At 48.3% G+C, this 14,686-nt stretch overlaps 7 protein-coding genes across 7 annotated transcripts; 3 read left to right on the plus strand and 4 right to left on the minus strand.

The window, feature by feature from the left end:
- Window positions 1–60: 60 nt before the first annotated feature.
- Window positions 61–1,359, plus strand: E1B28_001072 (uncharacterized protein; the record flags this gene model as incomplete). The annotated part of the gene is made up of 7 exons (XM_043146970.1): window positions 61–97; window positions 153–192; window positions 243–552; window positions 612–667; window position 728; window positions 786–880; window positions 933–1,359. 7 exons carry the CDS (start codon window positions 61–63, stop codon window positions 1,357–1,359), a joined length of 966 nt encoding a protein of 321 aa, XP_043015675.1.
- A 430-nt stretch (window positions 1,360–1,789) lies between these two features.
- On the plus strand, window positions 1,790–5,014 carry E1B28_001073 (uncharacterized protein; the record flags this gene model as incomplete). Its single annotated transcript, XM_043146971.1, has 4 exons — window positions 1,790–1,991; window positions 2,051–2,280; window positions 2,353–3,036; window positions 3,098–5,014. 4 exons carry the CDS (start codon window positions 1,790–1,792, stop codon window positions 5,012–5,014), a joined length of 3,033 nt encoding a protein of 1,010 aa, XP_043015676.1.
- A 349-nt stretch (window positions 5,015–5,363) lies between these two features.
- On the minus strand, window positions 5,364–6,279 carry E1B28_001074 (uncharacterized protein). Its single transcript, XM_043146972.1, has 5 exons — window positions 5,953–6,279; window positions 5,768–5,808; window positions 5,675–5,700; window positions 5,602–5,607; window positions 5,364–5,552 (listed from the first exon to the last, which is right to left on the minus strand). The coding sequence occupies exons 1-5, from the start codon at window positions 6,257–6,259 to the stop codon at window positions 5,516–5,518; spliced, it is 417 nt and encodes a 138-aa protein (XP_043015677.1). The 5' UTR covers window positions 6,260–6,279; the 3' UTR covers window positions 5,364–5,515.
- Window positions 6,280–6,801: 522 nt separating this feature from the next.
- E1B28_001075 (uncharacterized protein) lies at window positions 6,802–10,074 on the minus strand (the record flags this gene model as incomplete). Its single annotated transcript, XM_043146973.1, has 11 exons — window positions 6,802–7,170; window positions 7,232–7,566; window positions 7,629–7,731; window positions 7,793–8,171; window positions 8,228–8,503; window positions 8,566–8,831; window positions 8,892–9,246; window positions 9,303–9,411; window positions 9,463–9,769; window positions 9,823–9,932; window positions 9,987–10,074. 11 exons carry the CDS (start codon window positions 10,072–10,074, stop codon window positions 6,802–6,804), a joined length of 2,697 nt encoding a protein of 898 aa, XP_043015678.1.
- A 153-nt stretch (window positions 10,075–10,227) lies between these two features.
- E1B28_001076 (uncharacterized protein) lies at window positions 10,228–12,175 on the minus strand (the record flags this gene model as incomplete). Its single annotated transcript, XM_043146974.1, has 5 exons — window positions 10,228–10,402; window positions 10,451–10,812; window positions 10,866–11,247; window positions 11,306–11,338; window positions 11,409–12,175. The coding sequence occupies 5 exons, from the start codon at window positions 12,173–12,175 to the stop codon at window positions 10,228–10,230; spliced, it is 1,719 nt and encodes a 572-aa protein (XP_043015679.1).
- Window positions 12,176–12,295: 120 nt separating this feature from the next.
- E1B28_001077 (uncharacterized protein) lies at window positions 12,296–13,722 on the minus strand (the record flags this gene model as incomplete). Its single annotated transcript, XM_043146975.1, has 4 exons — window positions 12,296–12,543; window positions 12,603–13,308; window positions 13,359–13,376; window positions 13,433–13,722. 4 exons carry the CDS (start codon window positions 13,720–13,722, stop codon window positions 12,343–12,345), a joined length of 1,215 nt encoding a protein of 404 aa, XP_043015680.1. The 3' UTR covers window positions 12,296–12,342.
- A 69-nt stretch (window positions 13,723–13,791) lies between these two features.
- On the plus strand, window positions 13,792–14,584 carry E1B28_001078 (uncharacterized protein; the record flags this gene model as incomplete). The annotated part of the gene is made up of 3 exons (XM_043146976.1): window positions 13,792–14,106; window positions 14,163–14,394; window positions 14,445–14,584. The coding sequence occupies 3 exons, from the start codon at window positions 13,792–13,794 to the stop codon at window positions 14,582–14,584; spliced, it is 687 nt and encodes a 228-aa protein (XP_043015681.1).
- Window positions 14,585–14,686: the final 102 nt, after the last annotated feature.

Raw genomic sequence — 14,686 nt, forward strand, 5'->3', positions numbered from 1 at the left:
TTCATGTTCTAGCTCTCTTCCCTCTTCTTTCTATCGTCTATTCCTCTTCTGTTTGCCTCAATGATGCTCAGCGGTGGTGGTATCAAAATTTTCACTGGCGCGTTTCCCGCTGTTATGATACTATGTTTTCCATAACTCATCGACCTCCACAGGGACCAGTCACCCAGAACTTGCCGAAATTATTGCTCGCCGGTACCACTCAATAGCCACAATACTTCTCCCCATTTTGACTATGTTATTAGGGTTGGTCTTCCTCTCTCGAATGCCGAAATAACGAAAAGTGGGATTGGGGAGACCAGCGTTCGAATCGCTGAGTCCGTACGAGAGGACGATGTCTACATCATCAACACCGGTTGTGGTTCTGTCAATACTGCCCTCATGGAACTGTGCATTATGATCCACGCCTGCAAAATCGCTAGTGCAAAACGAATAACTGCCGTTCTTCCTCTCTTTCCTTACGCCCGACAGGACAAGAAGGACAAGAGCAGAGCTCCCATTACGGCGAAATTAGTTGCGAACATGATCCAGAAGGCTGGCTGTGACCATGTTATCGTGAGATTTTTCTATTCGAATCGTGATTATCCACATAAGGATTAAGCTTCGATGTATAGACAATGGATCTTCACGCTTCGCAGATTCAGGGTTTCTTTGATGTACCCGTCGACAAGTGAGCTGCCCCCTAAAACCCACTTCATATAGCCTGCTGAGACGAAACCATTCCTGATAGTGTGAGTTTGACCTCTTGACAGCTTTCTCGGCATTCACATACCGTGATCATCCCAAAGCTGTACGCAGAACCTTCGGTTATTCTCTACATTCGCACACACTTCAATCTGGAAGATGTCGTGATTGTTTCGCCGGATGCGGGGGGCGCGAAACGGTGAGAATAACATAATATTTTCTGCTTCCGTGATCTTATCCCGAACAAAAAGGGCTACTTCCATGGCTGATCGATTAGGAGTCGACTTCGCGTTGTTCCACAAGGAGCGAAAAAAAGCTAATGAAGTTTCTCGGATGGTGCTCGTGGGACATGTAAAAGGCAAGACTGCCATTCTCGTTGATGACATGGCAGATACTTGCGGCACACTTTGTCTCGCAGCGAAGCATCTTGCAGAGGCAGGTGTGGCACAAGTCTACGCAATCGTCACGCACGGGATCTTGAGCGGAGATGCATTGAAATCAGTGCAAGACAGTGCTTTGGAAAAGCTGGTGGTGACGAACACCTTGCCACAGCAAGCGAATCAAGCAGCATGCCCGAAGATTGAAGTGATTGATGTCGGCGTTGTGCTGGGAGAGGTGATTAGACGAAGTCATTATGGGGAAAGCGTTTCAAAACTTTTCCACGAGGTTCCGTATTGAACGCCGCCGGCTGCCACTAGGGAAATGACTGGAGACGGATTTTGTTGGGATTATATATGTTCTTCATGCACACTGTCTCGCGTCCCGGATGCTTTTGACAGAATGACCCGACAGCTTGAGTCCGGCGTGCGTATCTCTCCTCTTCTCGACGATTGTATGCACTACAAGTACATAAGTATCTAGACTGTACAAGTAAATACGAATTGTCTGTATAGAGAGAAATGGAAATAAACGTGCATCTAGTCGTGGAAAAAACGGAGTTTGAAGGACCTTCTTTTTGCCTGTGCCCGGGAAAATGACCGAGACTAGCAGCAAGGTAATCTGAGCTTTACTTGGCCTATGTTCCCTTGACCTCCACCACCACGTCCCCTTCTTGTCAATTCCTCCCCTACTAACACATCAAACAGTCCTGGGCAATGCGACCAGGGCCATGTACAACAACCCATCCATTAACAACAACGTCCACCACATTAATCACTCAAACAATAACAGTCATGCAATATCAAGTCCTCCACCCCAGCCCCAGCGTCCGTCACAGCAACCACAGGCCCAAAAAGAACCAATTACGATTGTCGGAATCCCCTCAGTTCAAATCGAGAACGGTCGTCTCGTCGTCGGTTCTTCCCAGAGCAGTTAGTTTGCACGTCAGCTTTTTTTCGCTTCACCGTTTTTGACCTGTAAACTCTTAAAGGCTCAAGACGATCATACACACCTCTCAAAGTTCTCGGAGATGGATCCTTTGGTACTGTCTGGCTCTGCGATTGGCATGGGACCCTACCCCCCAATACACCGCTTTCACCGATGCAATGTGGAGCTAGCGCGCGGCCAGAGTGGGCTGGGAAGAGGCTCGTAGCAGTGAAGAGAATGAAGAAGAAGTGGGAAGGTGGCTGGGATGAGTGTCAAAAGCTCAAGGAACTCGAGGTGCGTATGATTTACTCTTTCAACTTTGTCCAATGGCTAACTTTTACCTGCAATTACTTCCAATCCCGACAGTCGCTTCGTGCAATACCCTTTCACCTCAATATAATACCTCTCTACGACTTTTTTCTAATGCCGACCACCAAGGAACTCTATTTTGTCTTTGAATCCATGGAAGGAAATCTCTATCATCTCATCAAGGCGCGAAAAGGTCGTCCATTCACAGGAGGTTTAATTGCCTCCATATTCTATCAGATAGTGTCTGGACTGTACCACATTCATTCTCATGGTTATTTTCACCGTGATATGAAGCCAGAAAACGTTCTAGTCACTACTACCGGACTTTTTGACTACACCTCAATTTCTCCTATTGCTCCGACCAATGCACCTCTAGAGAAGGATGTCGTAGCAACCATCAAGCTCGCCGATTTTGGCTTGGCTCGAGAGACCAAAAGCAAACCTCCATATACTCAATACGTATCCACGAGATGGTATCGCGCTCCCGAAGTCCTACTCTACAGTCCTCATTACTCCAATCCCGTTGACATGTGGGCTCTTGGTACAATAATGGCAGAAGTAGTCAATTTGCGGCCTCTCTTCCCTGGCTCCGACCAGCTAGACCAAGTCGCTCGTATCTGTGAAATACTCGGAAACCCTAGTAATGAATACGGTCTAGATAGGTCAAAGGCTCCGATTGGTGGTGGCCCTTGGCCGAGAGGAATTGAAATGGCAAAACTACAAGGTTTTGAGTTTCGGAGGGTAAGCTTCTACGACTTCATATCGCTTCGCTCAATATCATGTCCAACTATTCACTTAACAGATGCCACCTCGAGATATTCACGAACTCTTCGATCGATCGGTACCGTTGTCACTAGTCCATTGTATACGTGACCTGCTCAAATATGATCCCGATGCACGGTTGACTAGCCAGCAGTGTTTACGCCACCAATACTTGGTCGAGTCTTTACCTCGCAACAATATTCCCTTACCCTCTGGGGTTCGCATATCTGCTTCTCTTTCCCATATGAACGGAAATGGCACTTTACCCTCTCCTCACCCCATCCCACCCTCTCATTCCTATCCTGCTACCGGCTCGCATTCCTTCCAGTCACAAATTCCGAACAACTCATCAACCCGCATCCCATTCTACCCACAAGAACACTCCCCTCATTCTCCTTCTGCCCCTTATTCCCAGCACGAACCTGTTGTCAATCAACCCTGGGCCAATGGGCAAACACCCAACGGTGACTATCCTATGGCCAGTGAAGAGGAGCATAACACTATGGATGTCTATCCTAATCGGTCACAACAGATTGATCCTGATTCTTCTCTTGTTGATCCGTCAGAGCCTGGACATTCTCCAAGTCCGAGGAAACCTCCTAGGTCCCGTTTCAGGAAGCACTTCACAATCGGCGGCATGTTTGGTGGAGACAAATCTCATCGCCCCGAATTACCTCCGTTACATGAAGTACCCGCTGCATCAACATCTACTCATTCGTTGAAGCGCACCCAATCTGCAGGGTCGGACACACGTTCTCTGAAAGGGGAAGCAACATCTCCTGTGCGGTCGGAAGAAGCTAAACGGAACAAGAAAGAAGCAGAGCGTTTACAACGCGAGGCTGAGAAGCAACGGCGCGCTCTAGTAGAGAAGACGCAGCGTGAACAGGCTCGTGCTGTCATGAAAAAGCGCAACGTGATCATGCAGCAGAACACGAAGGATATCCTTGAATGGGAGCCTCGGCTAGAGTTTGCTGACACGACTTCGAATAACAAAGGGAAGCTGGTTGGAACTGGTCCAGTACGACGAGACCGAAGTCATCCTGACTCTGCGGTCGGAGGGTCGACGGTAAATGCAGCGTCAGGACGATTTGCGCCTCACGGAAGTGAATCTCCCGGCGGATCAACCGATTGGAGGAGCGGTGAACGAATGGCTAAAGTCAGAAGGATGGAATTCGATGATGACCATTCCGTATCGTCCTCGGACGTGCACAGTACCGGTCGAATGTCCTCCCTGTCGTTCGCAACCATCGATAGTGACCCGGGACCTTCGCGAATAAGGAATAGACCCAGTCTGTTTGGTTTGAATAGGATGACCTCAACGTCTTCATTGCGAACGTCTTTCGATGATTTTGCTCCTTCAGCACGGTCGTCGAATTCGTTCTCCCTCGATGGCCAGCTTGCGCATGATTTCCGTACACAGGCCTCTGTGAATACGGTAGCATCCCCGACGTTACCAGGAAGTGTTTCACCCCCTCCTATGCAAACCCTCTCCTTGTCACCTCCAATATCACCGCTTCCCCAGTGGATGCAAGTACCGCCTCATTCAGAAACACTTTCTTCACGGCGTGGGCAAGTCCCGCCTGCCATAAGTGTTCCGCAGCTTTCCGTTTCCTCTACTCGCAGCGCATCGTATAGTCCATACGAGCTTCCAAAGGAGGCTAACCTCAATGGTCGACCGACGACTCATGGTCATTTCAACGCTAATAAACCCGATATCAATCCGATCTTCAAAGTGGTGAGTTATAACTGGGATGCTGAGGGAGGACTCGAACCTGATTCTGGTAAATTCTCTCAGCCACCACTACCCACCCCCATATCTGCGGGGACCGATGAGTCCTTTCCCACCACATCATTACCGCCATTCTCACAGCTAGAAGCCGTCGCTGGAGGCGGTTGTGATTATCCGCCGCTGTCCCCGATGTCTTTTACAGCACCTTCGGAAGCTTCGTCCCCATAGTGGTCACATTCACACTCGTTTGGTTCCCTTTGATATTTTCTTGCCTCACTTCTTTTCTTTCCTTCTTCGTTTCCTTGCTCTTAGTTTCTGCGATCTCATTTTATCGTTATTGCCACCACTTCTCACGGCGTTTTCTCATTATTTGCATCGTCATCAAACTCTCATGCCTGTCGGACCCTGGTGGACTACCAAAGGCCTGCACATAATTCATGCCACCGGTTTTGCATTTTTAATTAATTCCTTGCTTACCACCGACCCCGTTTATCGTAGTTCCCGTTTGCTAGTCGCACTGAACCCACTGCTCGACGTAGGCATAGTAGACAACAGTAATGTATTATTAACACTCATTTCTGGCTCAGAATAGAGGACAACTCCGCTGTAGTGTGTGCGTGCAAGAAAAAACAACTGTCCATCCTGGCTTCTGAGATAAAGTCCATGACCACCTATCTCTCGATTCATTAATGAGGAAGCCTGCAGCTGCCTTATAACTTCTTCTGCAGGTTAGTGATGGTGGGGTGCTTGTTCGAAACGTATTCCACTGTAAACACAATCAGACAATCACCAATTTCGTAAGGTTGACTGCATACCAATAACTGTATTGCAAACATAGGGAACGGGAATTTCAGCGCCATCATTCAACGAGCGGAATGTAAAACTAACCCGCATGCTTTCGGTCCAGGTTTGTCCTAAGTAGAGATGAGCAGTCCGTAAATCCAAAAGATCCCGAGGGCGGAACGCCCGGCGTAGACATACCAAGTTAATGTAAATCTTCGGGTGTCCCAAGGGGCCGTCACCTTAACATTCAGATAGTAATGGTTTCAGAGTTGAAAATGGCATGGAAAAGAACATAAAAAAAAGGGGGGCATGAAAATTGAAGAGAAGGTGCGAGGAGTTGAGTCAAGAAAATTGCACCAAAAAGGACCCGGATAGAAACGAACCTCCGTCGCAAACCGCTTTCCTGCCATGGACGACCCTTATGGGTTCGTTTGCAATCATCTCCATCGCAGACAACGGATTTGGTTGTAGTTCCATGACCGTCTGTTCAAACCTTGGGCCTGAGTCGGCAACTGGCCGAGATTGTTGGTTGGTAGACCAGGTTGTAGGATGGTTGGGAGCCTGGGGTGCTACTGCTGCATTGGATTGAGGGGACGAAGGAACGACGGATTTAGGATTTGAAGCAGTAGATGCTGAGCGTGTGACCGATTTCAGGAGGTTAACCCTTGTGAGGATTCGACGACCCAGCATCGCGTCGTTCAAGTGAAGTCGACGGTCGGAAAGTCGAGGAACTTGACCCAAGGGTACTTGCCATATATGGTATTATTTTCTCATGCTTGACCTCAGCCGCCAACGTGTCGCTATCTTGGATCTGGCAGGATATGTACTTCAGCGGGTGCCGTCTGGCTCTACCGCCTACTCTCAAAAGACACTTCCAGAAGCTGCGTGAATTCTTGGAGAGAACGACTGAGCCGTTGAATTAGCTATCCATCGATTTTAGATCGCGCTTGAATACCTTTAGCAATACATTATTTCGTCGCCCGTTTTTGGATCGTCCTCAAGTCCCCTACGTATGCGGTGTCCCCAGCCGTGCCGTTAGTATTTATTCTGACAGTTAAACGTATGTCGTAATTTGCATCAAATTGAAATCCGAGTTTTATCAAATTTGACCTCGCACATTAGTTGAGACTGAGAGAATGTCATAATTGTGTAATGTACAACAATAGATATACAATGTGCAGACAATAGATAGCCCAAGAAACATTCCCAAACCTTGATCTATGTTTCGCAGTTTAATCCATCTCCTCAATCTCAACATCATCCTCCTCCCAATCAACGTCCATCCCATCCTCTCCATGAAACCCTTCATGATTGGGCAGGATTGTAAGCCTATTATGAGGTCCGTCAAACCTCACGCGAACAACTTCCCCGTCACGTACGCGATCCGCTAGAATCATCACGGACAGAGGGTTGAGAAGTTCTTGCTGAATAGCACGGTTGAGGGGACGTGCACCATACGTCGGTGAGTATCCTACGGAAGTGAGATAGGACTTGGCGTCATCGTCAATCTCGAGAGTGATTTTTCGTTCAGCAAGGCGTGCTTCGACTTCTTTTAACCGTATATCCACAATCTTGAGAATATGTTTGCGAGAAAGTGCACGCTATAGAAAACGAGTGAGATTGCATCTAGAATTGGGCTTTGAAAAAATTGTGGATACTCACGAAGACAATGATCTCATCCACACGATTCACAAACTCTGGAGGGAAATGAGTTTGGATTGCACCCATCACGAGCTGCCGCGCTTGCGGATTTACGGGTCCTTCTCCCATATCGTTCAAATACACAGCTCCCAAGTTGGATGTCATGATGATTACCGTGTTCCGGAAATCAACAATCCGGCCCTGCCCATCGGTGAGACGTCCATCGTCCAATACTTGTAGGAATAAGGTGACGAATTCACGGCTGGCCTTTTCAATTTCGTCAATGAGGACGATACTGTAGGGCTTACGGCGAATATATTCAGTGAGTTGGCCACCTTGATCATGTCCGACGTATCCTGTATAAACCGTAGTCACTACCTCATGGACAAAGACAGGCTAGTAACAAGGAAGTTCATACCAGGAGGAGCACCAATGAGACGAGCAATAGCGTGCTTCTCTGAGTATTCAGAGCCGTCGATGCGAATCATTGCTTCCGGAGAGTCGAAGAGTAAGGTTGCGAGCTATAGAAAAAAATGGTATCAATTTTCAAATAACCGAAATTAAGCGTAACAAGATGCTCACCGTCTTCGCCATCAGGGTCTTACCAGTTCCCGAAGGACCCGCCATCAAGAAACTTGCAATGGGTCTCTGTGGGTTTGACAACCCACTCCTTGAAAGTCTGATGGCATTTGCAACTGCCTTGACCGCCTCATTCTGACCAACCACATTCTCCGAGAGGATCTTCTCCATTCTCAACAACTTCTCCTTCTCTGACGACATCAAACGAGTGACTGGAATGGAAGTCCATCTGGCGACGATCTCTGCAATCTGCTCCGGAGTGACCATGTTCACACCAGCGTTGTCATCCTGTTCTGCTTCCCGTTTCTCGAGCTCCTTGAGGCGGTTCTGAAGCTCAGGAATGGCGTAATACTTGAGATCGGAGGCAGTGGCGAGATCGTATCTGGTGGGAAAGAAGGGGAGTCAATATTGATGTCGATCTGACAGGAGAGTACCCACTTTCGTTCAGCATCTTCCGCTTTCGCTTTGAGCTCATCAATCCTCCTCCGGACAACATTGATCTCATCTCCACGCTTCTTCTCGTTTTCGTACGCAGCTTTGAGAGGACGTAACTGATCATCCACGGCAGCGATAGCCTTCTTGGCGAGACGAAGCCGTTCTTTGCTAGCCTCGTCCTTTTCACGCTCCAGGGCATGAATCTCCACTTCAAGTTCGAGCTTCTTGCGCTGAAGTTTATCAATCTCTTCAGGCTCTGTCTCTCTCGTCACACGAACACTGCAAAAAAAATTAAATTCATTCAGCCCCAACACTAATTAAGACGATACGTTGGAGCACACCTAGCGCAAGCCTCATCTACCAGATCAATGGCAGAATCGGGTAATCTCCTGGACGTAAGGTAGCGATGAGCCAGTTGCGCAGCCTGAATCAGAGCGCCATCCAAGATCTTGACGCCATGATGCACTTCGTACTTCTCTCGGATACCACGAAGAATACTGATGGTTTCGGGAACCGTCGGCTCATTAACCAGAACTTGGGCGAACCGGCGTTCGAGGGCGGCATCAGTTTCGATGTACTTCCTGTATTCGGCCAACGTAGTTGCGCCCTAAGAAAAAAGAAAGAAGTCAGATACAAAACCCTGATAGAATGAATTATGATAACTTACAATACACCTCAATTTGCCTCTCGCCAGTAAAGGCTTGAAGAGGTTGGCTGCGTCCATACCGCCTCCTTCACCTCCCCTGCCGGCCATTATCAAATGCAACTCGTCGATGAAGAGGATGACACCAGGGCCTCCATCTTCCGCAGCTTTCTCCACCTCGTTCAAGACGGACTTTATACGCTCCTCGTACTCTCCCTTATACTTGGCGCCCGCCATGAGGGCACCCATATCGAGGGAGAAGAGACGGCAGAGTAAGCTTGCTGGAACGTCGCGCTTGACAATACGTTGAGCGAGGCCTTCGGCTATGGAAGTCTTGCCGACACCGGGTTCTCCTATGAGAACTGGATTATTCTTTGTTCTGGGAACAGTCGTCAGAGAATAGCTTGTTAGCTGAGTGGGAACACAACTACTCACCTCCGGCAAAGAATACGAATGGCACGTCGGATCTCGTTATCACGACCGATTACTGGGTCAATCTTTCCTTCCTCTGCCAGAGCAGTGAGATCCACAGCATATTTGTTTACTGCACAAGAGGTTTTAGAATATATTCGGGAAGGAAGAAAGAGTAACCTACATGCATCAAACCCCTCTTCCGCGTTCCTGGATTCCACTCTTCGGTTGCCTCTGATCTGCTCAATGGCAGTCTTAAGTATAGCCTCCGTAAGACCGGCATCCTTCAATACGGGTGATATTGAAGGATCCTTGAACAGAGCAAGTAAAATATGGTCTTGAGCGATGTACGAGTCGTGCATATTCTTTTGTATGCTCTGAGCTTCACGAAGAACTTTGAGAGCGGCTGAGCTGAAGCTGGTTTCTTCTGGCGGAGGACTCTGAGTGGGTAGTCGAACTAGGAGCTTTTGAAGAGTGCGTTTCACGGTTTGCTACGGACAGAAAATTAGCTGCATGTAAAGTAAACAAACAGGAAATTGCGCACCGGGTCACCACCCGCTTTTTCTATAACGGATGTGAAGAGGGATGAGCCTGAACCATTTCGCTCTCCAGCACCCTCGTTGAGAAAAGCAAAGGCAATATGAGCCGGTTGGACTAGAAAGAAGATGCGTCAGAATGTATTCAGAACAGAGATTGACCGATACCTACCTTGAGCGTTGGCATAGTCCTTTGCTAGTTGGATTGCAGCTGCGATGGACTGCTGAGTTTTATCTGTAAAGTCGAAATTTGAAGCCATGGGGTATCTCTATTGAGGAACTCATGACACAACTCTAGCTGGCTATATAGCAGAGGAACAGGTGTTCTAGACAACGGGAGAACATTCCGGCAATGATGTCACAGCACTCGTAACTTCTACAATCTTCCGGCGCTTGTTTACCAGATTCAGCGCTTATTCCTTCGGCGTACCAGGCTGCGTGGCTAGTGCTTTTTGTCTCCTCTGCCAGAATCCTGCGTGAGGTCCGTTCATCATAAACGATAAGACCCAGCGCGACATTCCTCGCAATGACTCTCCATCATCTTTTGCTGTCATCAAGAGAAACGCTGCAGAGATAACAAACGCGAAACTGACAACTGCCATTAGAAGTCGAATCATTCAAACGCGTATAGCTCACCGTTCCAATGCCATGTTCCTGCTTCTTACCCACCGATCCGGTATGCAGGTACGGATCGCTCGGGGGAGCACATACAACGCCATTTCGCCCCTCCTTCGTCCTTTTTCAATCCAGATACTACTGCCACAAACCAAACATCCAGCAAGCGTACATCCGTACGGTCCATCCCAGAATTCATGAGATATCTGGGGGAAAAGCCGTGCCAATCCCATCGTCCGTGTAAAACATACGGCAAGCCAATAGCTCGATATGAATGTCGAAAGGAATGTCGCACTACGACAAGCTCCCGTTACTGCGAGTAGGGCCCGGTGTGGTCGAAGGAGGCTTGAAGGTCGAGTAATCAAAATCGGGAAAATGTGAACCTTTGCAGAAGGGTGTTAATATCACACACGCCGCCGACGGAAAGCGAGCTTACCGGCAAATAGATTGCCAATGCCTCAAGAAATGCTTTAGACCCCCTAATCCCTGCATTCGCCAGACAACTAGCCTCAAGACCGAACATTTTGCCCTCGCCTCCATGAACCAATTCACAAGGTAATCCGCCTCTTCTCTCCCTTCCAACCACACCCAGCTTCTCCCATATCCGAGATTCCAATCCACTTGTCGGAAGTTCCAACGGATCTCCCCACGACTCTGGATATCCCAGATCTTTGGCATACGTCGTAAGTACGGTTGGGTAGGCCTGGCTCCCTTTGACGTATGACCAAGTTCCTTCCCGAAGATAGCGAAGCGTATTTAGAAGCCGTTTATCGACGTTGGCTAAAGCCCCGATCCACCGTACATAGGATTGGGGAAGTCTGTAGAACGTAAACGGTATTACAATTTGACATTCATCTGAATAGGAACTACCCTTACCTCTGGGGTTCATAGAAGAAACACCACATTATTCTAACATATAGAGGTCAGCCAACGAAAAGAAAAACCTCCCGAATGGAGCCTAGTCTAAATAGCTACCGACCTCGCGCTACACGCCCAAAACGCGAACGCGTCTATTCCTGTAGAAAACGCCGCTACCCTCTTTCTCTCTCCCAGAACGCCGTCGTCCGGATGCGAGTAACATTTCCTTCGAATAAGTGACTGTACGACAACATCCAACGCCCTCACCACCAACAATAACGTCAAATCTAGTGTTGGAGAAGCTTTGGATGTGGACGTCGGTGTAGGCGGTGTATATGGAATCAGCGGAAACGTAGAAATGTTTCCAGTTCGTGATGATCTGGCTTGAAGACGTTCCGAACGTTGCCTCCCTGCTTGGAGAAGGTAAAATGCAATGGTGGATGTAAATGCATAAGAGATGAAACCTCTCTGAAAGGCACTTAATTTCTGGTTGAGAAACACTAGTAAGGATTGCGAATTCTTCGTCGAAGACTCGGATTCGCCTTTTAGACTTCTTGACACCGAAAGGTCGTTCCAAATAGACCCTATTTTCAGCCCACCCCAAACGGCAAGTGTGACAGCAAACGCAAACCCGTCGTGGCCTAATTCCCTCCTGAGCACCTTCTTCAAAATCCTCCATGTTTTTGCGAGTGTCCCTTTGCTGAAAATGAGCGATTTAACGAGCGAGGTGACGACAGGAATGAGTGAAGGTCCAAGGGAGAGCGACAACGTGAGTAGATAGGTCCGAAGGGCAACTTGTGTCGAATGGGTGGGATCATCGGGAAATTGGATATTAGCGAGATTCAATTTGAGGGTTTCTGACCATGGCTTGAACTTTGGAGAGGACATCGTCGCTCTACTGCGCTCTTTTTGCTTCTGATTATCACTGGAGATTAACCCAAATGGGATATTTGATAAGAATCACAAACTCATGACCGCACCTAAACTAAGCAACAAAAACACGAAACAGCGAGCGCTTGGTACGGTATTTATTTGATCGACAATTGTAGGGTATACTAGATTTCTATTCCACTGAGTCCCTTATCACTCGCCATTTCACTATTTAGGCTCCAAAAGGCAACACCAGCATTACCGACTCTCGACCAGTTTGGTGTGAGACCTTGCTGTAGCTCGCCATAAACACGAGCCCGCTCTAAGAACTGGATGAAGCGTGCACGAGATTCGGGGAAAACTAGAGATTCTAAAATCTCAGCGGCCTTGGGCAAGCAGAGAGTCAATCGAACGCGCCCAGATTCCCGACTAACACAACACTTACATGAGCGTGTAAGATAGCCTTCAAGTATTCGATTGGAGGGGTAGGCAAAGTGCTAGGTGAATTACCGGGCCGTAGATTCGGGTCGTTCTCCTCAAGTAGGCCTAGCCACCGCTGCCACAGGTCTAGCTTGGCACCATCGCGACCTGCCATCCGTAAAAGACATCGACACATCTTCCAATCCTCTTCAAGATTACCTTGCCACAACTCGACGTATTCTTCTTGAGATGAGGTTGTAAAGACAGACGGCGAGAGCACAGATGGAGGCATTGATTGTCGCCGGTGTCGCTCTATCCAGCTGGTTGTCAAGGACGGACTTGCAGGGGTTCCACCAGGACTTGCTATAGAGTCTGCAATTTCCTCGCCCTGTTTCGTCTTTGTCCCTGGACGCATCATCAACCGGACCCATCTTCGCCTCCTCACATATCCTCCAGAGCTCAATGAGCCTACTTGAGCTCGCCAATGATGCCTCCGGAATACCCAGTTATATTCAAATCCGTCATGTTGAACTTCGCCCGAATCGGTACGCATGTCGATCATCCATGATTTAGAAACCCAACGCCAATTACCATCGGGCAGCGGATATTCTGTGAGAGATACGACTGGCTGGTGAGACCGTTTTTGTGAGAGAGTTGGTACAGTGAAGGGGGGTGGGTCGGATGGAAGAAGGGAATTACTTGAATAATAGGACGTAGAAAATAGAGTGATCCTGAAGTAAGTAATATGAGCGAGATCGTCATGAACAGCTCAAGGTATTACCCTCGTTGGTTTTCATACCTGAAGAAAGATTGGTGAGAGATAAATCAGGTTTGACGAAGAAGTGACAGACGTACAGGACAGCCCACTCATAGCGGTCATCCTCATCATCTTGAACTGCTTGAATATTCAAGTTAATATCAAGGGGGTCGGAGAGAGAAGTAGTATTTTCTGGTTCGGATGTAGATTGACTGGAAAGCTTAGGAGGCCGTTTGAGCTTGGATTTGTTGTTTGAGATGCCTCCCCTGAGATTTGGAGTTGAGAAGGAGATGGGAAAGCGGTGAGGAGGTGACAGACGCTTATTGACCACCTCTGAGGTGCTTGGATCAACGGAAGACAATGGGGGAGGTGGCACAGGGGAAGCCATGGTGGTCTGCCATGGCAGATTGGACCAGGACATGCCTTTTGCCTCTTATGGACTTGGTCGCGTGACGTCATGAACTCCTTGCTTCGGACCACAAGGTTGCTGCCAGCCCGAGTTCCCCGACGAGTGATTTCTCACTATTTCTCTTCGTCTCGACCTTCTAATAACAAGCTGTGCCCAAACTGTTCTCATTCACTTCCTTCTGCTCTTCCAGCCTGCACAAAATGCTCGCACATCGCTCCCATAGATCCTCACACTCGTCCTCACACCGTCTTGGATATCCCATACTCTCCCAATCCTTTTGAGATTGACGAGGCTACCTTGAAACGTAACTTTCGCCAATCACAGGCTGCATGTCACCCCGATGCTTGGTCGTCCAAAGGCCCTGTGCGTTCTCTCTGCAAACCTGTCTCAACCCTGCTCTTACATTAGTCCTTCTCTAGGACAAACATAATACCGCAGAACAGCTTTCTGCGGCCATAAACAACGCGTACCAAACGCTGTTGAACCCCCTCTCAAGAATTGAGTATCTTTTAGCAGCTAATAGCTGCGGGCTAGACGAAACCGACAAGGTCGACGATTTGGAGTTCTTGGATGACATTATGACCGCTCGTGAAAAGATCCACAACACAGAAGCCAAAGAGGACCTCGAAGTGGTGACGCAGCAGAATGAAGGTCATACTTCCCTTTCTTTTGTTGTCGACGTTTGCTGACCTCCCGGACAGAAAGGATCGACGGAACGTTAAGGGAGATATCTCGGCTGGTAGAAGCTCAGGCATGGGAAGAAGCGAAAGAAGCCGCGATTAGATTGAGGTATCTGGATGGGATACGCAAGGCAGCGCAAGAATGGCAGAGTTCCAGTTAGATTGTATTACATAATCAGCTAGAATTTTTTAACTGTGTCCTTTGCATTTTCCCTCGTTCGGCCCTATGCACGCTCTCTTGCGACATAGGCGTCGCCTTCTAA

Source organism: Marasmius oreades, chromosome 1, assembly GCF_018924745.1.
Source record: "Marasmius oreades isolate 03SP1 chromosome 1, whole genome shotgun sequence".
Taxonomy (NCBI): Eukaryota; Fungi; Basidiomycota; class Agaricomycetes; order Agaricales; family Marasmiaceae; genus Marasmius; species Marasmius oreades.